This window comes from Anopheles gambiae, chromosome 2 (genome assembly GCF_943734735.2).
Source record: "Anopheles gambiae chromosome 2, idAnoGambNW_F1_1, whole genome shotgun sequence".
NCBI classification, from domain to species: domain Eukaryota; kingdom Metazoa; phylum Arthropoda; class Insecta; order Diptera; family Culicidae; genus Anopheles; species Anopheles gambiae.
In genome coordinates, this window is record NC_064601.1 from 15,434,767 (window position 1) to 15,458,458 (window position 23,692).

Here is a 23,692-nt window from a genome sequence, read left to right on the forward strand (position 1 = left end):
AGCGCCCGAACACACACTTTTCTTTGCATATGTTTTAAATTTATTTTTACACTTTCATACAACTTTTTTCGCCCGTGAGCTTTTGTGAGCTTAATTTTAATCGGCATCTTTTTCAGTAGTATCGTTACACCTCAATGGTACAGAGGCAGGCAGTAGAGTGAAGACACATTTTTCTTCCTTACATGTATTAGCACTTACACACGTTTATATGGGGTTTGTTGTGTTCGAGAGACGGCAGTCCTACTACTGGCTAAACTAGCAAACACACAGCAACACAGTGCATGTTTGGTGTGTTGTTGCCCCTTCGAAGCCTTACATGAGGTGTTCTCCAATTGGGAAGGAACTCTAGATTGCATTTTTTGACAGTAAAACCTCTGCACAGGTGTTCCCCTTTCAAGCGGAGAGGCAATCGATACACGTATAGCTTCGGTATCCTCCTGAACTTAATTTGGAAACAAACACAGTTTATAGAATTTCAATCACACTCGCAAAATCAGCTCACTTACTTCACTACCGATGACTACAAACTAATTTGCAAATATAAATAAATACATCCTCTACGGGGGAGGGGGGGTTTGAATTTTCCAATCAGTTTTCCCATGTTTGACCAGCGTTAAGGATTATGAGTTTTAAACGCGTACAATGCAAAACTTTTGCAATTAAATGCCGCAATCGCTCCGTACAAACCCGCGAAGGGTTTCATTCTTGCCTTGAAAGATACAGTACGCTCTCTTCCATCCCCCCTTCGTCTACCAAGGAAGCAAGGTCGCATTGGCTCACCAAACCAAAGGGGAGGGGGTGGGAGAAGCCGTAGCAAAGTGGTGAATGATTGATTATGCGCCTTAATCATTTATTCCTATGCAATTTGAACACAGTCGCGTGCACGCATGCTTTTTCAGCACGCATACTGACCGCAAAAAAACAGACAAAAAAAAATGTAGGGCCTATCTAAACCTAACCCTAAACTAAAGCTAATTACACTGCAAAAAAACGCGCAATGACAAAACACTCAATGCGCTGGAAAAACTTATTTAACACTATTCAATCCCAAAAAAAAAAATGAAAAGAAAAAAAAAACAAAAAAAGTCGATGCGACCGTGCTGCATTAAAGAAATGATGCATCATAAACTATATACCCCCCTTTTCCATCGAACAGCAACACCCGCGTTTTGGGTATCGAGGTGTGATGCTGCTCCGAACGAACAGAAAGGGATTGTGGCGATTTCACTGCATTAATCACTAAGAATGCAAAGAAAGTATAACAAAAATATTTTACAAGAATTAAAAAAAAAAGAAAAGCGTAGCAAAACAATAAAGAAACCTTAATTATGTGTTGTTTCGCTAATAGACGCGCAAGTTTCGTTGCTACTGCATAATGCTGTGATTATCCCGATTTTCTTCTTGCATTGGAAAAAGCGGGGGAAAACTAGCTTAAAACAACAAAAAATTACGAAAGATTTGTGGGTAGTAGTGCAAAAAAACAGGAAAGAAAATATATATAGAATATAAAATATTCCTATAGCAAAAAGGAAAAACCACACACATACACGCATTCGCTTAAAATCGCTATACGCTTCGATGCTAGACACTATGTACAGATATCCTTTTCCCGTCCGCGGGCTTTGCGCGAGCTCCGCAACGGTTTTACCGAATGTTGGTGAACAGATTCAGCACGCTCTTGTTTTCCTTCTGTGACCGTGCCTTGCTGAAGACGTTCCAGAAGCGCAGCGTTTCGTCCCCTGCCCCCGTCACGATCGCTTCACCGTCGGGGCTGAGGGCGAGGTAGAGCACGCGGTACGAGTGGCCCGTCAGCTTGGCCACCTGCGTCAGCGACGGGTACTTCCACACGAGTATCTGGTTCTGGGAGTAGCCGTGCGTGGACACGAGCTCGGACGAGTGCTTGGACCAGGCCAGATTGCACACCTGCGAACCGGTGTCGACGCACTGCATCGGCTGGCCGGTGAGCGTGTTCCAGAAGCGTATGCACCGGTCGGCCGTACCGCCACCGCTCGCTAGCAGGCCGTGATGGTGCGGCGACCAGGCGATCGCTTTCACCGCCGCCATATGCTCCGAGTACGAGTGGACCGGCGTGGAGGAGTGCTGGTTCCACACGTACAGCCGGTTGTCGTTGCCCCCGCTCGCCAGGTACTGGTTGTCCGGGGACCATTTCAACCCGCACACCTCCTGCCGGTGGCCGGCCAGCCTTCGCTCGGGGACCTGCGACGGGGTGCGCGTGTCCCGCTGCATGATCAGACGGTCCCTAGACCCGCTCGATAGGACGTCCCCGTTCCAGGCGAGGGCTCCGACGCGTGCCGAGTGGCCTTGCAGTTTGTTCACCTAAAGGGGGAAAGGAAGGAAAAAATGAGCAAAAGTCGGGAGATTAGCAATTGGAGAAATAGTTATAAAAACAGACACAAAAAATGCCTCGTAAAACGTTTAGCCGGGACAGAGCAATGGGGAAACCCGCCTATAAGTGGTCTCAACAATCACGTGCGTTTGTCATTTAGTTCGCAAAAATAAAACAAAAAACACACACACACTTATCCTACGCACCCGCGTTAGTGGGTCACGCACTTTCCGGAACTGGCCAAAGACATGTGCAAAAAAAAAAAAACGAACCCAGTGTGCAAAAACAAAACAAAGAACACATTCACAGTGAGCGAGCGAGCGACTGAGGTGATGCTGATGGATTATAAAATTCATGTCACGCCACCATGACGCGTTGCGTATGCGTGGGGAGGACATCGGATGCGTGCCGTGGAAGTTCGGGGTCATGTTTGCAAATTTTTGCGCCCGCTTTTGCGCAGAGAAACGCTTTCTAACGGTGGAAGTGACGGAAACGGACTCGCGAGAGTATTGTTTCCTTTTAGTGCGAATTTCTACACACTGCCGTTGGGAATTGTGCGTGAGCTTATGGGACACAGGCGTAGGTTTTGTTTGCTTAGCGAAGATCCAAAGTGGCAGGTGCGGGGCGGTGGTGGTGGTGTGGATTCTTTCCACCAATTTCAGCCGTGCCGTCTTGCTGTTGGATTTGAATTTCGCAAACCTTTTCTGCACAATCGTGACCATCGGCGGTGTGTGTATTTGTTTTCCGGGTGGTTCAGGCGGGTGTGACGGCAATACGGTAGTGAAAGGTGGTCCTCTGTTTGCAAATTTTGGCAACTTTTCTCAACTTTCCATTTCAATGGACGGTTGAAAAGTGGGATAGGATTGTTTTCTAGGATGCAAAACCGCACCTTTTAACTGGGTGTTAACTGGTTCGTTAAACTTTAAAAGAAGGAAGTGAGCAATGGATGCATTTCTCCTAGCCGATAACTCATTATCTAAAACATCCTCCTGTATGCGATTCGGCAACCTGAGGGCAATGTACCAAATGACCGCTGGTACTAAAGCTGCCAGCTCACATCCACTAGTTTCCCCCGAGAAATGGGTTAGCAAGGTGGATGGTTGGATGATTAACGCTCACGTAAACCATGTTTTTACACGTACGGTCAAGAAATCTAACACTCCCGCGAATGAATCACGCGCTTCTAGCGAAACCGGACTGTACAAGAAGTAGCGGAGCAGCGGGTCAATTGTAGCAGGAAAAAGAACGAATTTACACACACACGGCGTCCTGTATTTACTTGACGTGCTTTAATACTTTTTCGTAGTTTTTTTTCTGTTCACCCCCACTACCTAAGCGAGAACCGGTAAAATGCGCTCGTAAAAGCGCACCGCGTCTCGCCCATCTTAACGATGCTAAAAGGTTCGGCATGCAACAGTCAAGTGCAATAAATATAATGTGCTTCCCCCGTCCGACGACACAGGGTTTGTTGGCACAGGGCAAACAGCAGGCCGCAGTCAAGAGATGCTCCCGCTTGCCAATTGTCTCGTGAAGTATGTCTTTGCAACAAAAAAACGCGGATTCCACACCGTGCCAGTGATGGACAGTAGTAGTAACCGGCGAACGGCGAAACCCGAAACGAAACGGGCAAAAACCCCGTGCGACAGTCGGACCCCGCCGGGTCGTGTGCTGCTCTCAACCGTGAAGTGGTTCTGCAAATAAAGATCAATTAAAGATTCATCTCGCGGGATGAAGAAAGTGTCCCCCCATCCGACCACCTGCCCTCCCGAGTGTTTTAAAAATTGCGGAGATGATGTATATGTCTTCATCTTCGCTAAACACAAACACACAGCGCTGGTTGTTGCTCTGCAAAATGGGGGGGGGGGGGGGGGGGATGATGCACTTAAACAAATGTTCTTTGCCATGACACAACAACATGCCCCCCCGAATAGCAAACAAACGGCTCAACCACAGTTGTGCAACCGATACAGAAGCAAGTGGACCGAGGATTAAAGCTTCCGCGGTTGCCGCCACTGTCACGGGGAACAACAAAAACAGCCAAACGGACAACCCAACCACAGATTGCCTAATTGTATTTGCGAACTACTTTACATGTGATTGGCCTCCTCCACGCGCACCGCTAAAACCACGGTTGTTCTCTGTGTGCTGGTTGATTGACCCCGGCGGTGCTGCTGCTTCTTACCTGTTTGCTAGCGGCTACATCCCAAACGGTGACGTATCCGTGCTGCGTTCCTACCGCTAGCTGATGGCCCCGTTCGCTCCACGAGACGGACGTGATCGTGTTGGAATCGGAGCTGAGATCGCACAGCCGCGTCACCTACAAAGGACAAGCGGATGGACAACAAGAAAATACGTGTGTCAGTAATGGATGATTCGCTGGCACGGAAAGTCCCCAACCATGCTCTCTCTCACCTGGCTGGTGCATGCACTCCAGAGGTAAACGCAGCTGCCCAGCCCAACGGCCAGCACATTCTGGGCGGACCAGTCGACGAGGTTGAGATAGAAGTCGTCCTGCAGTTCCGGCGCGTCCAGCACTTTGAACGGGATTTTGGAGATTTTGCGCGTCGCCTTCCGGGGCGAACGGAGCAGCTTCTGGCTTTTGATGCTGACGGGCGACAGCGAGTACGGGCATTGTTCGTTGTAGTCCTGTGCAGAAGAAGAAAAAGAGAAGAGCAATGGTTAGGATTAAGAAAGAAAGAATAGGGTGAAAGTGTTATGAGCGATATATTAAGTTAAATTAGGTCCCCGGCGTTCAGACATTATTTATTATTTATCCACACACGAGACACACGATAAAAGAAGGTCCTAATTCGGTGCTCTGGCCACAATACCCGTCGTCGCATAATACCGGCGGAGACACATAATTCCAATTTGATGGCGACTGTTCACTACCATCCATTTCAGTCCATCAAAAACCCGTTACCGGAACACAATGTGCATGCACTCCTCCTTTGCGTGTGGCTTTTGAGCATCGTCTGCAATTTATGGTTGCACCAATCTTTGCTCTCGTATCCAGAGCAGAAAATTGACACATCTTTTCACAGCTTTTGATCGCTTCATTCCGACACAATTGATTGGGCAGAATTGCAGAAAGAACCTTACTCTAAGGGCGCAGGCAAAAGCAAGCCAAGTTAGCTCACTAAACATTCATCAATTCATCAGAGTGCATTATGGCAACAACGCAGCAGTTGCTGAAAACGGCTCCCAAAAGGTTAAGGCTTTGATGCTTTGGTGTTGTTCATGCATTGAACCACATTTGCGAGGCAATGATTGCATATTTGCAGCGCACCTTTGCGTCATTGGCATATAGTTGCTTATGCGGATGCGTCGCCATCCGGTGTAGAAATAAGGCTGGTCGTCGTTTTCGTTAATGGTTCGCTCTGACCGTGCAACTGCCGTGGGGATGTGTATGCAAATAGACCGCGCAAAATGCATTCGTCGCTTCTGTCCACCGACCCTCGGGCATCGCCATTTTACCTGTGTCCCGTTCCATACCCCTCGCCGGCACTCGTCGTCTAGACTAACGTGATTTGGTCGTGATTTTGCAAATAGGTGCAAACAAATTTATGACCAATTTGAATCTCCATCCCCGCAAGCACCGTATCGCGCAGTATATATCGTCTAATTAGCCTGACCGACATACAAAACCTTCAAGCGTAATGCATTCGATGCATCTAAAAGCTTAAACCCACTCAGACAAATAATGCTCAGAAGAGCAGACAAGAGCGTAATTCTTATCAATCCATCCTGGCCAAAATAAAAGATTAGCTGCTCGTTAAAAATTATACACCGTTTAATGGCACGACACTGCTGCAGTGTTTTGGGGTGCGCTCCTCGGGAAAGATCTCTATCCTTATCGGCGGGTAGCGCGATAGAGAACGTAGCCCGAAGCCAAACGAGCAAAACATTGCAATTACGCGCGGTTCACCGTGGTTGGACGTTAGTATTCCGCGACCGTTTAGATTGTGTGTGTGCGGCGGCACGCGCATCGCAAGCAACTGAACCGCTCGATGAAACTACCAGATAAGTGCGATCGTCATCATCACGGGGATGCAGCGGGCATTAGGATGCATTACTGCCTGTTTGTGGTGTGGTGCGTGATGCGTTCGTAGTTTACAGCCCCGATAACGAACGCAGAAAGACAATCAACAAACCACTCCGGCGAACGGCGCATCCGTTAATGTCGGACCGGGGCTTGGCGGGGTGTCGTCTTCTCATTACACTCTGTTCACGGCTAATCAATTTTTCTTCCATCCATCCACCACACTACTGCATAAAAGTGAAACGATCTTGAAAGCGCGCAAAAAAACACAGAAACGGGAGAAATAAGGTTGAAAAAGGCCTCCCAAACAGTCCGAACGGCTGGCGGAAGGATTGATGGACCATGACCAAACCTAATGTGCGATGCACGCTATGACGCGTTATAAGTGAAGGAAACACCGCAGAAGCACCCCGCGATCAGCCGGGAAACGGGAGCCAATAACCGATATTTGAACGAGTTCTTCAAGCTGCGTGTCTCTGCCGCCTCTTGGGAAGAGGCAGAAGATCTGATTCCCATTTAGTGAGAGACACACTTTACACTTTCAGTTTTCGGTGGCGAGACGGTCCATTAGAACGTCGTCAATTAGTAGCAGCAGGCGCGACCGATCGTCGTTGTGTACAAACTTTTCCACGAAAGTTTTCTTCACCTCTTCGTGTCTTGGCGGCCAAATCAGCACTGGAAAACTGACACCACGCGGGGAATGGAACAGTCAGGGTGGTGCACCCCACGATCGAGTTGCACACCGGGCAGCATAAAATCATATTGCAACAGTCGACCGAATTTTATTTGCAAGGTTTAGAACCCTTCCCCTTTGCACTAGGGGTGCTACAGAAGCAAGGAAGGGTAGGGGGGGGGGGGGGGGAAGAAGCACCGGCGAGGAAGGAAATCCATTGCATCACAACGGGCGCACGACCGATCCGGTCAGTCACCGGAATAATAAAATAAAAAAGGCGCTCACACACACACCACAGGCGGCCAGTACGCTTCGTACACCACCGTGGCCGTTGTTGGCTTCAGTTTGATGTGCTGGAGTTTTGTCCACAGCTGTAATGGATATAATTAAGGCATCAAACACACACACACACACACACACACGCCAGTCTTTTTGGACTTTGGAGGACCATTGGCCATTGACTTCAACCACAAGCAGGCAGCCAGGCAGGCAACCATTCAAATGAAACACACTCCAACGAACAAAACCTCTCCTTGGTGACCGATCGTAGACCGAATTCCAAGCTTTCTTTTTTTGCAGAGCAACCTTTGCCTCTTTTTGGTAAGGCGGACACACAGCCCCACACAGGAAAGGAGGTGCCATTCGACCTGCCGGGGTGCCGATTTTAAAAAACAAATATAAAGTGCAACACGTGACTGGGTGATTGTAGAGGTCGATCAGTAGTGAAGGTTTCGGGGGAAGGGGAGGAGATGTGCAAGTGGAATGGATTGAACAGGATTGCATTTATTTCGTTGGAGTTTGCAATTTTTCGCTGCAGTTCGCTGCCGCCATTTTGTGCTGCGTTTATGTAAAGTTATAAGCGCAGTTGAGTTAAAATTTGAAGAGCTTGAGACGATTTTAAACAAAATCCAATCGATAAGTGCTTCGTTCGAACTTGCCCTGTGGTTTGTTGAGTAGATGCACCGGTTTGTGCAAGGCCGGACGTGTTGAATTCTCATCTAGACCGTTGACTCCCCGATATTCTAACAGTTTTTCTACATGGTGAAATTGAGCATTATTCGTTTTAAATGGTTAAAGACGTTGCATGACACCATGTGTCCCATCATCATCCCCATTTGTGGTTTGCTTGCTTGCCTACTTCTATATTGAAATGCATTACACACCACGCGCGCCCTCGATCTCATTATCACCTCATCATGCATGCACACTTAGAAAGAAAAACAGTCACCCACCAACGTCACCACCGTTCTGAGGACTTTAACCCCTTCATTAATGAGTCCGTCGTCTGGTACGTACTGCACATTATTCTTACTACACACTAAAGCCTGTCTAGCACACAAACACACAGTTTTGCTGCCTTTTCAGCACACATAAATCACCGATCACCTAATGAGAGAAGAGTTGCTGGCTAAAATGGGCTAGCCGGGCGGAATACAAAATTAGGTCGGTGCAAAATAGCGTTCCAGCGCTGCAAGGAAAAGTACACACCCAATGTACACTCAATTCTATTCTTAAAAAACACACACAAGCCAGTAATGATAAAAATGGTAAAAAAAAACCATTGATGACAGTACTTGACGTGTTGTGGGCTCTCCAGTGCACGATGGTTTCTCAAGAGCAGCAACCAACCCGGTTAAAATGCGCCACCACCAACGCGCGCGATTTAAATGAGTTGAAATAAGCCACCACCAGCAAAAAAAAAGTATGGTTTTCACCTCTTTCTTTATTTTTAAAGTCATTCTTTCAAAGTTCCTCCCTCACACACGACAGTAAAAAGCTCGCGAAATTACACGAATAAATTACCGAATCGAGCGCGCTAATGCAAAAGGAAGCGTTGAGCTGATGGTGTCAGCCGCGTCAGTGCAGCGTGAAATGATCGCTTTAAAATACGGTTCGGCGACGATTTTGGGTTGCTTTTGTTTTTGCTTATTTTTTTTTTTGTGTTTTTGTCAACTCTACCATGCAGTTGTTCCCATAAAAAACCCACACTTCAACCCACCACCAGTTGCCAGCTTTTTTCACCTGGTTCACAGCTTTTTGGTGCTAGAATTAAATGCGATCGGTCTTGTTTGCAGCGATCGTGCAAAACAAAACAAAAAAATGATGTGCTGCCACCATGAAACGTGGCGTTTAGTGTGGATTTGTGTGCTGAAAGTGTACACAGGATTTTGCAAATTGTTGCAAATTAAATTGCTTGCTAAACACAACATCGAGGCGAACACATCGACATTGGGCGTCGTGCAAATACTACTACCAAGAAAAAGGTTCGCATCCGCAAGGGAGTTGGATGCATAAATAATTAAACGGTGACGTTCCGATCGAAATACCCTAAGGGACAGTCGGAAAGCAACATAACCAGGGGCTTTACTGGGGGATACTGAATCGACCCGTTCCTCTTATCAGAGCTTGCAATAGGCAAACAACAATTTGTCTTGTGATGCACCAATCAACCAACAAATGATTCATGTGTGAGCCAATTTTCGAAACTCTGAAATGGTCCCATCAATATGTTACTAAACGAATGATGAATCGTTTGTTGAACTTCCTGAGCGGAATGGGAAATCGTCCGCAAACAGTCCTCCACAAAACACAGCCCCAGCCCCAGACTACTGCTGCTGGTCTAACGGATTTTATTTGCCTGCGGTTTTAATTCGCTGCAATATAAAATACATTTTTTACGATTATTCTGCACTTCAGGTCAAAACAGCCGTTGAACCTTACGAGTCGTGGCCATTTTTTTTTTGTTTGGTTGTTGGTTGGTTGTTGGTTTGCAACATGCATTGCACTTTCCATGCAAATATAGGATCGTGAATGCGCGCATGTCTGTGTGTCTGTTTTCATCTTACTCTGTGCCATTTCTTCAAGTGCAGCATTTTTTTTTGTTGCTTGCATCGGTAAGGAAACGCGAAGAGGGAACACGGGTTGTGGTGGTCAAGATAAGGAAAGAATCACGGCATATTGCACACCACGGGCACACGCAGCAACACAACACACGTTGCGGGATTATTTCTTTACGCACTCAGGTTTTTTTTTGTTCAACTTGCCGCCGCCGAACCCCAACGAGGGACGACGGTTGATAATGGTGTGGGGAGCCGCCATACCAGCACGATCACCACTTATCGCGCTATTTATTTTATGATGATTTCTTGCCCATTTCCCTCCCCATGCTTCGCCCCCCACACAAGCTAAAGAGAGGAGCTTAACTGTCTTGAGTTTTTTTTTATTTGCATTTATTTGCAATCCATTGCAGTGCGTTCGCGTATGATATGGAGCGACTTTCCTGTGTGCAACCGAAACGACAACACTACTACTACAGTTAGCGTCTGTCTGTGAAGGGCTGCACCTCACTGACCATTGCTTTCTCAAGTGCATAAAATCTTTCTCGAACACTGCGGCAAAATGCATATGCACATGCACCGGAACCGCGAAACTGCGAGCCATTGCGAGCCGTTAACCATATGTCTACCCATTTTTCCACCACAGAGAGTGGCGCTGGTTTTACTTATTCACACCTCTTCTTTTTTTTTTGGCGTGTTGCATGAGATGCAACGGTGCATTTGTTTTGCTGCTGCATTTTGCGGTCAGTTTGGAAAGCATACCTTGGGGAGTACCGGGAACGAGGGGAAAAAACGGGAGCAGTAACTAATGCTGTTGACCGTTACACCATTGTGCAATCGGAATTGGAAGATAATCGTTTTCGTTTCTGCCTAACTATGCGTGTTCTAAAATGTTAAGCAATCAGTGTCATAAGCTGACCCAAAGCAAAATACGCCCTTCCCACCGACCGAGATGGAAGAACTAACTAAAATCACACAAAATAGAAACAGTTTAGGATAGCATCACCGCCACATGGTTGTGGGATAAACCACATGAGTTTGTGTTTGATAATGGATACTGGAAAAAAAATCTCACGCCCCTCTTAAAGCGCTTATCAATCGTAGCCCTTATCTAAGTAGCTCATTTGCTTCCCACAAACAATCGCCCGTCGCATGGTTTGTTGTTTGGAAATGGGAATTTACGATTGAAATTTACTTTTGCTATTGCTAATAAAGCAGCACACATTATTAATATGAGCATCATGTCGCCAGACAGTATGGATTAAAAGCAATAAAACATTGACTTTAAAATACGACCCCGGAATCCAATTGGATCCAAAAAAGTAATAAATACATAGCTCCCGGCGGTAAGAAAATCGCAATATTACGAACAACTCATCCTCTTATCATAATAAGGACAACCGAAAATAAGCGGTGCCATTCCAAAACGTGGTACAAATTTGTAACCAACTTTAATTACCCTCAGCAATCGCAAACCTTTGCACTTCTCGTTTGGAGGTTTCTGTCTCTGGAAGTAATAACCATTACCCAGAGTGGTGCTTCTCCAGCATGAAACTCATTGCCACACTGCTCGGTTCAACGATAATGGGCCGTCCGTTCAACACACACTGCCGCCGCACAAAGACGGGCGGTGGCTGTAACGGCGACGGACGGACAAGATTTTGCGAATTTATTGGAGACTTTCGCTGAACGCGTCCCATCAACTGTGTGTGTAACGATGATTGTGGTGGTCCGGCCCTCTCGTTCGGCAAGCACGCACGCCTCTCTGCTGCCAAATCGGAAGCAATCGAGTATAATAAGGTCACCCCGACGCCGCCTCGCGCACCGATACGGTTCGGTAGCTTAGTTCGCCCGGGGCGGCAGCATTGCGAATCCCTCTTGCGCAGAAGGGCACACACACACGCGCGGAGCAATTACGCACCTTACCTTTCCAATGGTTATCAGTGAGCAAACGATCAGTGATCGAGTGGCAAAACACAGTGCGTACTGTAGTGCTGGGTTCAATAAAGTAATTTAACTTCGAAACCAGTGCTGCCTCATAGGGCGCGCGTACGAGGAGTTCTGGGCAGTAGTACCTTTCCAATAAAAACAAAGGGTGTTGCGCTGATTTAAAGCAACAAACATGCGTACGTAATAAATCGTTAAGCCGATGTAAGAACAAAAAAAAACCTTCAGCTTTGAGCGACAACGTATAAAAACCAGTGTGTCGTTAGAAAACGACGTCATGTTGATCGTACGCCCGCACACCAACGCTGAAGTTTATTGCATGCAATAAAGCACATTCACGCAAAACCGTTCGTCCCGTCCGTCCAATCCGGATGAACCTCTCCGGCGCTGTCGGAACGAACGTCAAGCAACAGCAAGGAAAGGGAAAAGAACAGCGCCAATAACAAGATCCCTTCTGGATCAAGCAAGCCCAAGTTCTTTAGGGCAGTAACACGCCGCCGCTTATCATGCTGTAATGCCACTATCACCGGTCCCTGAAATCCCAAACCCCATTGCACAAAACAGAACCAGACATAATGAAAACCTCCACAAGTCCATCAAATGCCCCCCAAAAGTAGTTAGTGCAACCAACAGAGTACCTTCGTTTCCCCCCTGGTGGCTATGTTGAGCAATAATGGCTGTTAGAACCACATTTGCCAAATCCGTATCTTATCACACCTTGTGCGCAAAAAAAAGTAGCACGCCTGGCGCCTGCTTGGCGCTCCACCAATATGCCATCCAACAGACCGATCTCGCGCAACATTGCAGCCGCAGTCCGCGCCCGGTGTATTTTTGCGCATTTTGCACTCCAACCACCCTATGTGTGACCCACTGTCTCTATGACCGTTGCATCGTCCGGCTATCACGTCACGTCAAACATCAAAACAAAGCTAATAAAAGTTTGCCTCATAATAACACTGATAGTAGCGCGGCCCTATCATCAGCATGTGAGTGAGCCGGCAGGAACCTCATCTCTTGTCAGTGAATGCATAGGGGATCGGGATGCACATGGTTTGGCATATAAAACAACAAACACACACACACCCGAAACAGCGCTACATAAATCAAGACTAGAAGCAATTTTAGAACAATTAATGGTGCCTCGACACGAGCAAGAGCAAGAACAACAACCGCCCGAACGATCAAGAAGGTCCCCCGGCGGGTTCAATTGATTGCACCCAGCCAGCCAGTCGGCGGTACACCGAGGGGGGAATCTTTTGGCCAATAATGCCCGGGTGTGCATTATCATATTGTGAAGGAGCACACACACCCCGGACATAAGTGGGGATGGGCATTGGAGCATTGGTGCAAGAAATTGACTTCATTATAGGCCGGTCTTTTCGGGGCAAGGTGACTGGAGGCCCCTTTGAAGATTCTTGTCATGTTCTTCTCGGCTGTCAGTAGACAGCAAAACAGCAAGCGATTAGATCGTGGCTACGAACAACGATGATTGTGGCTTGTTAGGCGAAAAAAAAAGGAACTGTGCGCCACTGTACGCTCTGCTACACCTTCTCATCCTCCTCCACCTCCTGCGGTGGGGCAAAACTAATGGGAAAATAATATTGTAATGAACGGTATGACAAATGCGTTCTGCCTGACTGGCGGTGTCGTTTTGCAATAAAAAGGAAAGCAATTCCACATCCCCACACGAGCGGTTCAGCCTCGTTAAAGGGGATGCTATGGTTGTTTGATGTTTGCTGATGCTACACGGAAGCAACAGCACCGGTAACAAGCAAACCTCCCAAAAAGCACCAGTGCCCTCTCTCTCTGTATGAGAAGAAGCAAGGAAAAGGAAAAGCAGGAAAACCCAACACATCATGTACAACTCTAAAAGGCGGATCTAATAAAGTTACATGAAATATGACGACACTTTTCACAACCATTCAGCGGCTGCAGTAGTACCACTAGCTGCTTAACAATTAAATACACAATTCAACAATGAAGAGGGAGAGGGTGAGGTCTTCCCTCCTCCGGGTGCGTAATGCCAGTAGTGGCCAGATCGATGAAATATGCATCTTTTCACCAAAAAACCGGGAGTGCACCCTACGCACACTCCTTACGCACACTGTGTGGTGCGGTGGTGCGTCTCCCGTTGGTGCGTTAAACACACAGCCCATACACGCACCACCATACGCAGCAGCGTTGCGCACTGGTGCGTGTGCGAAAAATTAATAGAAAACTCATAAACCTAGTAAAACAATCACCACCACCACCTGGATAAAGGGGCAGCCGTTTTTCTTTTCAATTAACAGTTGCCACGGGCTTACCCATCCCAACCTTGGAATGGCACAAGGCAAAAGGGGAAGAAGGTTTTGCAGAAGCCATGGAAAGGCGCGGATCAAAAGGTGCGTGTAGAAGGTGGCGTGGTGGTGTACCCATTCCCTCTCTCTCTCTCTCGCAAGGGTATTGAAGGGGCCTTTTTTCTTGCCTTTTTTTGTGGTCATGCCACGGTACAAATTAAGACACACATATTTGTCTTAGGCACCCCACTAGAAAAGCACAGCGGAAAACATTGAAACTCCAATTTGTTCAATCGTTTCATTTGGTACGTGGGGTTTTTTGTGTTTGCAGAGGTCGGTCGGCTCCCGATCTACTAACAGCGCAATGGATGGATAACTTTCGGAATTTAATTTCGCAAACATCGTACAACGCACATCGTACGCACCACCCTCGCTCCATCCCCCCCCCTCCCCCCCACAATGCGGTAAAACAAACGAAGGAAAGGAATGAATGGAAGAACTACACACACACGCACGCACGTCCGGAGGTTAAGTACCTGGGGTCCGCCCACCCATCCCCCCAGTGGGCCATATAATGTGCAACAATTAATTGTCTCCGTCTCCGTGGCTTGCGCTCGGAGGACAGCAGCCAAGCGGCGGGGGAGGAGGCCAGGTTTCGGAAGCCGGAATACATTCTTTACGCAGTTGCGTGTATCTGGCGGGAGGAAAACGACAACGACGACGACGACGGCCGGGTGGAGTCAATTTCTTAATTATCACGTTTGTTTTCTTAAAGCCCGCAAGTGTGGATTGGAGAGGCAGTGCCGTTTTTGAGCTGCTTCAGAGTTGGAGGAGGTGTGAAGAATGGGGGGGGGGGGGGACCACGACAGTGGTGGTTGGTTTTTATCGTACAGTTGCCTTTTTGCGAAAAATTGGGTTGCCAAAAAAACATTAGCCACACAAACAAAGCACACACACACACACAGCTCCCGTTAAAACAGATAACAATAGCTGGAACAGAAAACGTCCCATCTGCTTCCTTCCTTCCTTACGGTACCCGTACGGAACCGGGCAGCCTGATAGTGGCAACAGAAGGACAGGTCCAAGGCAGACACATTTGTGCAGATTTTTCTAATGTTTCAATCAAGCAATTAATGGCATTGGGAATGATCGTTTATCGGAAACGGCCAGCCAAAAATGCCCGCTGACATTCGGAACGGGAGCAGCAGCAGCCGACAGAGCTCAAACCGTTTACATAGTAATTGCTGCCAATGAGTTTACCGGGTGTCCCCCCTCCCCCGGTGGGAGCTTATCTGGGGAGCTCCTGTGTTCGGTGGAAGAGAGCGCTTCCGGACGCGGGACACGCACGCACGCAAAAAAGCAGCGGATAGAAATTGGCAAACATTTCACTTGGAACGCGGTGATGGTGGTGCGTACGGGAACGTGCGTTGGATGCGTCAACGATTTCGCGACCGCTTCGCGAATATTTTATGCGTTCGAATTCCGCCGACGGCTTTTTTGCTTTGTGTTCTTCTTCATGTTGTGCGGCCTGTGTGTGTGTATCGTTTCGCTGACGCTGTGCAATCTCGATGCCAGTGGTCCGGAATTAATATGTTAAGTGTGCGTAGGGAAGAAGATGAGCAGAGGACAGGGGAGGCGGCTACGCATATTCTTACGCATGTGGTTTACCGCTTAGTTTGCTATTCCTGCGCGTGCGCGAACGGGCGGGTATGGGGACAATCAATTTTGCAAAATTCATTTCGCAGCCTTTCGCTAAATTGTGCCCTCTTTTTCGCAGCGATTCGTATGATAATTGCATTAATTACAACTGGATCAGATGGGGTGTCTTCCCGCGGTCTCCTCTTCTGCCTTTATTGTTGAGGCCGCATCGGTTTTCCGGGTGGAGGAATTATATTTCCTCTTGATCGTTGCTGTTGGAGGATCCTTGCGTTTATGCGATTGAAAGAAAGTTTTAATCGACAGGATGAAAACGAAACTAAACCCATTACCATTAGGGATTTTGAACAGGTTGTAGGGAAAGGAAAGGAAAAGTGATTGGTTACAGTTGATTATGACAAAAAAAATTGCGTGTTAAGCAACATTAACACTAATCACACTTACACAGAAGGGTAACTGTGATTTAATTTCAATACAAATTGTAAATAAAAACAATATTCGAACTTAGAACCAGAAGCAAATGTTCTACGCACTTTAAACAGCTGATGAGCAGAAAATGCAACGAAAATAATTAACAAAAAAGTCCTCTGATCGCACCGATCGGTCACCTTTTAATCGACCAAACTGACTGCCCCTTGGGCGGCCAAAGACACGTAACGTATGCTAATATGCTTTGCATATTTAGCCCGTCATCAACCTGCTCCAACCAGCCCCCTTTCCCGCCCGGTGGCGTTTCGCATGTTTTCGGCGTTTGTTGTTTATATGCGCTTCACACGCATATACGCACACACACCTTCCCTTTCTTCGCAACGGGAGAGGGCAAGATCACCGATCATCCGATGGAGCGGCGTTCTGTTTGTATTTCCGTTGCCGTTGCTTTTTGCGCTTCGATGGAAATGCGAACTGAACTGGAGACGGGGGCGCGGGAAAGATTTGATTATTAACGTTTAGCGTTTAGCTGATCGCTACCGATAAGCCGCAGCAGCAGCGGTGTAGCCATCGCCTTCTACGCTTCGTGTTGGTCCCCGCTCCGGGAGATCGCGATCAAGCGTGTCAAGTGCCGCGCGATAAGCATCTTTCTGACACGCTCGGGCAGGGAACTGGGACGCGTGTTTAGGTGCTTGCGTGCGTGTGTATGTCAACAGTCGGTGTCCAATTGAATGCACCGCCGGGTGTGTAATTCGAGGTGCGTTTTGTGACCACCAGGCAGGCACACATAAACGATGCCGACCGGCTGGCAACGGGCCATCGTGGGGAAGGGTTTTTGCACTAAACATGGTTCCGCACATCCTCTACAAAGAAAAGTGGCCAGCACAATGCTGTGACTTCCTTATTCGTGCTTCCTTCCTTCCTTCCTGTGTGTCTGATTCGGGAAAAGGCTCCAAATATAGACGTTCCCGTTTCCCAAAACGGCATCAGCATTAAGAATTCAACTCCAACCATTTGCGTACGGCGCGTACCATACATTAACGATCCCCTGTGGAGTGTAGCAATTTTTAGAACGTCTACCAACTGATCGATGAAACGTTTTACGCGTCCACGTGTACGTATTCATGTGGGTTCAGTGCACTTTAAGGTGAGACCTTTAAGGTGTCCACACTCAGCTGGTTCAACATGTTCTAAAAAGTAAGTCCAACCCAACGCACATGTGTGATAAAATAATGTAAACTCTTCACACATCATACAAACACATACACGCACAAGCTCGATCTGTCTATTAGGGAGAATGCTCTTCAAACGGGTCAATGGTGTGGAATTGGGTGGTGCTGCTATTAATAAACCGAATACAGCAGCAGGAGCAGAACGTTTAAAAAAAGCCATCCGTCTGCGTTGGGCGTGGGGTGGGGTGTGTTGCAGCGCCATTCGGGTCGATCGGGATAGCAAAAATAGCCACAAAAGGCGTCACGGATTCGATCTGGGAGGGATCGCGTTGCTACGGCCGTGCATTAATTTTCCCGCACACTGAATGACTAAAAGTGAGAGTAAAATAATAATTTAATGTACGGCTAGCAGTAGCATTAGTTCACCAGTGTAAGCTGTAGTACTACATTGTATAGATTGTGTGTGCTAGCGGCAGCATTTGTTACAAAGTCTAGTCCGATGCGGTTAATGCATCACAACTGTGACAATATTGCACCGTGAGTCACATTAGTCTATCTTCCAAACGACGATGAGTTTGTGCCCATGATGGGTTGTGTAAAAGTCATTAAGCTTCGCTTATCTGTCTGACCGAGTGGGCGAGACATGCAGACAAGCGGGACCGTATGTAATACTTCCTTTGTGGCGACAGTATTGGTGGCTCATGTCGTTACACGTTTCGCTTGGTTCCGGTTTGCTTCCCGTCCCCGTATCAAACGATGCATCCTCAAAACGGAGATACATTTTTCACGATAAAGTGCGTACCCTGCACCTATCAGTCAGATAAACATACACATACACACGGTGCTTATCAGCGGAAATATCCCATGGGCGCACCTTCTTATCAGCAAACTGCACCCGCGGTATGTATCGGTTCGTCGTGTTTGTGCTGTTACGAAACCTGTACCTGTTTCTACCGTTTCGTGCACTGGTAAGGGGCGCACACAACCTGCTAGGCAAGGCCCAACACACATCGTCCAATCTTTGTGCTGTGACTGGCCTAGTAAGCACCGATAAGGGGGTTGTTTTATCGCCGCGCTAGCAGCATGTCTTCCCTGCCTAATCGTGACGGCGTGACTCTAGCCAGTGGGACCAGTGTACCATAACAGGTACACTAGAGGGAATCGACTTTCGCCTAACGTTCTTCCGATAATTAAACGCTAATGGACAGCGCCTAGCGCACATCCTATTTTACTTCCCTCTCTTGCTCTCTCTCTCTATCGCCCACCACACCACGTACCTGTTTCGTCGGTGACTGATATTTGAACAGACCGGTCCGCTGGCTGTTTGCATGCAGACCACCGCCACCAGCTCCGCCACCGCCTCCACCGCCGCCACCTCCGCCACCGCCGCCGCCGCTACCATTCTTGTCGTCTGCCACCAGCTTCACGTCATCGATGCCCGTGCCGAGCAGCTCGTTCTTCAGCAGACAGCTGTAGGCCAGGCTGTCCCGTGCATTCTCGCCACAGTCGCGCTGCTTCTTCGTCGATTGGGGCGAATTCTCGTTCGACTTTGTGCTGATCGTGGCAAAGTTTGTCGTCCAGTTGTTGTTGGCACTGAAAAGTGGGACACTGCTTTTAGTGCGGAGCACACGGAGAGCGTCGCGCACACCATTTTTGGGTGCAAAATAATCCACCCACCCGCCCACCCACGGTTGGGCAGTATACTTACCGGCAGGGAATGAAGCGATCGTGCGCCGAGGAAGATTCGCTTGCCGAGAATAGACTGCGGGCCGCGGGACTGCGGAGCTGCATGTACCGCTTCTCGTACTCGGGGCTGAACATGGTGACGACGCTGTGCCGGGCACGACTCGGGGAGGAAATCGCTGTCGCTTGCCAATTTAGTAAACCCACCACCTACACACGCACACACACACGCGATGCTCGAATGCAGCACACTCCGAATTTGCAAACCGGCGGAAAGTCGCAACTTTTCACCTACGCGTGATTTTACTGTACCGGCAGCAGCAGTAGCGCTGTGTGGCCGTCTGCTTGATGCCTGTTGCTCCGGTCTAGGGTTCTACCGGTGATGATGACGACTGCGACAAGCTGAATCAACAAACGACACACCGGGCGTGCGTGTATCTGTGATCTGCTTTCACCACACCACCTTACACGGGGTGTGAGAGACACGCGTCGTCGTCTGAGCAGATGATTTCACGTGAGTAGGTTCTCGATTGCTACAAGAACTCGTGGAGGATAATCTTCTTGCACGTTTTGGGCCGGTTTTTTTGTACTGCCACTTTTTTTTTATTTCGTTTAAAGCACAATCACATTTAGTCACTTTTCACACGATACGCACGGTCAGAGGAGTTCTGACATATTACAGCCAAAAATAAACTATAAAATATATAGGGTTAAAAATATATATCTTCTGCCGCCTTGCTCAACTCTCCTAACGGCCACTTGCGACAAGTAGTCAAACTATCCGGCAACCACACCCCTATCTCTTCAATTGCTTGTCTGTTCCAATTTATCACGCACAAACTATCTGCCGAAGTGTTTCCAACACGGACCGAACAGCTCCAACAAAAAACCAAGAGCGAGTGGGTAAATAATACGGGTGATAGAAAAATAAATCTCGCAATAGAACGCACGCGCGCTTGCACACACAATTCCGAGGCCCGTCTGTGCGGTGAGCGGTTTGACAGCAAATTGAACCCAAAAGACAGCATGGACAGTCGACCTAAACTCACAGCCCGCTTCGATGCGTGAGCGGGAGAGAAGAGGCGTGCGCGAGAGCAAGAGCAAGCAAGCTTCGAGCGAAACGCGAGAGTGAAAGAGAATTCTGCTAACGGTCGAAAGGCAAAAGAGGGCGCCCGCGTATGCAAGGGCTCTCAGACAGAACGGGACAGGAGAGCCCGTGTGTAATGTGCTTCCTATCTCTTTTGCGCTTACGGCGCGTGCGGCCTCCACGTACGTCTCCTGCGTCGAATGGGCGATTAATTGTAAACGGTTCTGTCAAAGGCTGCTGGCACCGCTGCGTACGCAAAACAGGCCACCGCCAGCACCGTCGGGGCGGCCACTAATGATTCGTCGTATTATGCTGATGCACAAAATGGAAAATGCATTGAAAATGGGACACTCTCCCACACGGCGATACCTTGATAACGACCCATTGCGGTTGTAGTCGATTAGAAAAAGCTTACGTTCGTACGGACAGGTTTGGCGCAATTGGTTCTCGCTAACGATTCACATCATAAACACATTACTTGCTGCTTGGTTCCGGTCATATTTTAATTCAATTAATGTAATGCCATCGCAGTAGAAGCCTAACGAGTTATCGGATCAACACTCGAAACAATCAAATGGACATGTTCGTTCAATTGCGTATTTTGTGCATTGATCGTACAATAGCTCGTTGAGATTCTGCTTTGTGTGAGTCTTTCGTCGGACGAACTTGATTGATAATGCCCGAAATTTAAATTGCTCCGATTTTTAAAGGGATTCGTTATCAATTCTAATGTACGCGTACGAGATGGGGTGGAAGAAAGCAATGGAAAGCATCCATATGTTCTATCAGCTGCTGCTACGGGTGGACGGGTGGGTATGGGCGGCGGTACACAAATTATGTCGTAATGTACGCTAAACAAATCTTTGCCAGAAGAGTTGTTGTGCTCGAAACACACTGACACTTACACACACATACAATAGATACACTTTTCTTTTGCAACACTGCTGAAAGCAACACGTATTGAAAATCTTCACATCGACGCATTATTTACCACCACGGACACGGGCAAAATCGCGTAACCCCCTCTGCCTGGCAGATGATGCTGCGTTTGCTTTGTTTACGTATCAACACAAACAAATAGCATTGTTGAAGGTTTTCCGCTACAACGCCACGAAACACAGCGCGGAGTATCGATACGGCACGGTTTGCCACGTCATGAAATGGAAAACTTTACCTTTTCCCATCGAATTTTTCACTTTTTCAACACCAACACGACTGGCCTGCCTGCTCGCCTACCTGCCTGCCTGCCTGCTTCTTCACCCCCCTTGCGTCGTTTGCCTGTGTGATGTGCAGGCGCAAATACGGCATCACTCGAGCCACTTTCGTACGATTTCACGCGTATTTTAAGCGAAATGCGTAACGCGCCACCCCGCTAGAACAGAGACAAAACGCACCGAACACGGTTTTACGCCTGTTTTCTCGATTTTTCTCACGGAAAATCGTGAAAAAGCGCTCCACCTTCACGGGACTTGGTCGGGCTTCGGAGAGCTCTGACGTATGTGACAGTTGGTCGTAACGCTTCATTTCAAGTTTGGCTGCGGGAAGCGTTAGCTGTCATTTGAGGAATGACGCGCAGTTTGAATTTTGGGACAATTTCGGTTACGCCGTATCGCATGATCGCGCGGCGTGCGTTTGTCATCCAGCCCTTTGCGATGTGAAGAATTGATTGGGTCAAATTAAAATCTGAACTAAATAAAATTATAGTTTGTCAAGCCCATCGCGATGTAACGTTAATTTTTGGTTAAATAACATTTTCGGATACGTTTGAGAAAAAATAAACACAAACTACCATGTTAAATTTTTTGTACGAATAACTTTTGTTCGTTTTGTCTTTGTTATACCAACATGTTTAATTTTCTTTTTTGGTTTTTAGTGTTTTTAGTGACTTTTTTTAAATCCATCCACGTACTTTTGGCGCAGTTTCTTTATGATCAGTTAGCACTCGCAGCAATATGTAAACACTCAATATTTAGTCATGTTTGTTTGTTTGGTTTTCATTTTTTACTATACAATCGACATTCATTCAACATGAATAAAATGGGACTGAATAAGGGATATGGGACAGAATCGTCAACAGGAAAGATAGATACAGCGAGCACACCGTTACTGCAGACAAGAAATGGATAATGTTTGAGCGGCTTGCAGTGGAAAAGGTGTAACAGATTGGTTGAAATGGCTATTTTCTGCGTTTGAGTTCGTTGTGGCACTGTTGTGTTTGTTTCTTTTACTTTCGTTTCGATATTCGATCACGTTTTAATCGCTGCGGATGAATGCAAACTGATCGCTAATGTAGTTCGTTACAAAGGGTGTTGGAGATGAACATATGATGAAGCTTTGAATTGCGCTCCGATCGCTGCGATCATGCTGCTCCTATGGTGTAATCAATGAATGGGCTTTGTAGTGTTCTGTTTCGGGCAACTGTAGTACAAACTGTAGTACAAACATAAGTAACCCATTGCGTTGCAGTAACCGTTCACGAGCATTCATTGGCGTTCACGTTTGTATACTCTCAATTATTACTGTATACTTCTCGATGCATAAACAAAACGGGGAGGTAAGGGAGCAGCTATTTAAAATTTGTATGCTTTTTACGCTTTATAACGATTCGAAACCTTCGAGAATTGGCGATCAAAAGTGTTGTGTGCTTGAGGCTTCGAAGCACTAGGAAACATCTACCTCCCGTCGCATCTGAAATCTAGGTTTGGCGTTCATTTCCAAATGGTAGGATCAAAACTAATTGTCGTTTTTTCATGTCTAATTCGCCCTATTTCTGCGCTGTTGCGCTTCCATTGGCGTACACACTTCGCTAATAGTTCTTGGCTCTGGACTACTTTGGCATTGGCAATATGTATTGGTTTACCATACGGATGCTGGTTCCTGGTTCCAGGAGTACACATTTAAACTGGCAAAAGTTTCGACCATAAACACGCATCTCTTTTTCTACTCCTTTTTTTTTTTCTTTGCATCTATGATAAATATATATATCGTATATGTATATCTATATTTATATATATATATATATGTATATATTGTATATGTATATGTATATTCACGTGTATGTATGTACATAATCATATAATAAATAGTACAATAATTATATTCAACAGCCATTGAGAAAGTGTATTTGTGTTTGGTTTTTTATCTTCATTTCTTCTCCATTAATCTAGTTTTTTGCCTTTTTTCAGCTTTCCGTTCCTGCTCTACACGGGTTTGAATTTATATTTCCTTTCTCTCGATCTATCGCTCTCTCTCTCTCTTCTATCTTCTCTCTTTGACTCTTACTAATGTACTATAGCTTTCTTCTGCAGAACATTTCCAGGAACTAAGAACACTTATCAATAGGAATCGGAACTGGGCTATACGAACGAAAACGGATAACACGAAAGGCATTCGAGGCAACAGCAACTAGATGGCAACACAATGCGCACAAACATAACCTCTCTTTACGTCTAATGTCTACTATGGCTTGTCGGCTCTAAGGGCGACTGTGCTGGTCTTGTCCCGTGTTTGCCAGTTTGTCCTAACACTCCATTAGCTTCA

The 23,692-nt window shown here is 47.1% G+C and overlaps 2 protein-coding genes across 22 annotated transcripts in view; both read right to left on the reverse strand.

The window, feature by feature from the left end:
- Positions 1-17: 17 nt before the first annotated feature.
- Positions 18-21,656, reverse strand: LOC1281339 (fizzy-related protein homolog). 5 transcript variants are annotated; one of them, XM_061644061.1, is made up of 6 exons: positions 21,547-21,656; positions 19,091-19,758; positions 18,660-18,975; positions 4,760-4,993; positions 4,530-4,664; positions 18-2,337 (listed from the first exon to the last, which is right to left on the reverse strand). In XM_061644061.1, exons 2-6 carry the CDS (start codon positions 19,201-19,203, stop codon positions 1,645-1,647), a joined length of 1,491 nt encoding a protein of 496 aa, XP_061500045.1. In that variant the 5' UTR covers positions 19,204-19,758; positions 21,547-21,656; the 3' UTR covers positions 18-1,644. The 5 variants fall into 5 exon arrangements, with proteins under 5 accessions (XP_061500045.1, XP_061500044.1, XP_061500043.1 ...); XM_061644060.1 differs by having other exon boundaries at positions 21,389-21,656; XM_061644059.1 differs by having other exon boundaries at positions 21,327-21,656.
- A 289-nt stretch (positions 21,657-21,945) lies between these two features.
- The window catches only part of LOC3290563 (uncharacterized), a 167,935-nt gene continuing 166,188 nt past the window's right edge, over positions 21,946-23,692 (reverse strand). For all 17 annotated transcript variants that reach the window (XM_061644050.1, XM_061644043.1, XM_061644055.1 and 14 more), the window contains one exon: positions 21,946-23,692. This exon is cut by the window's right edge and continues 932 nt beyond it. The gene's annotated coding sequence lies outside the window, so the exon portion shown is untranslated.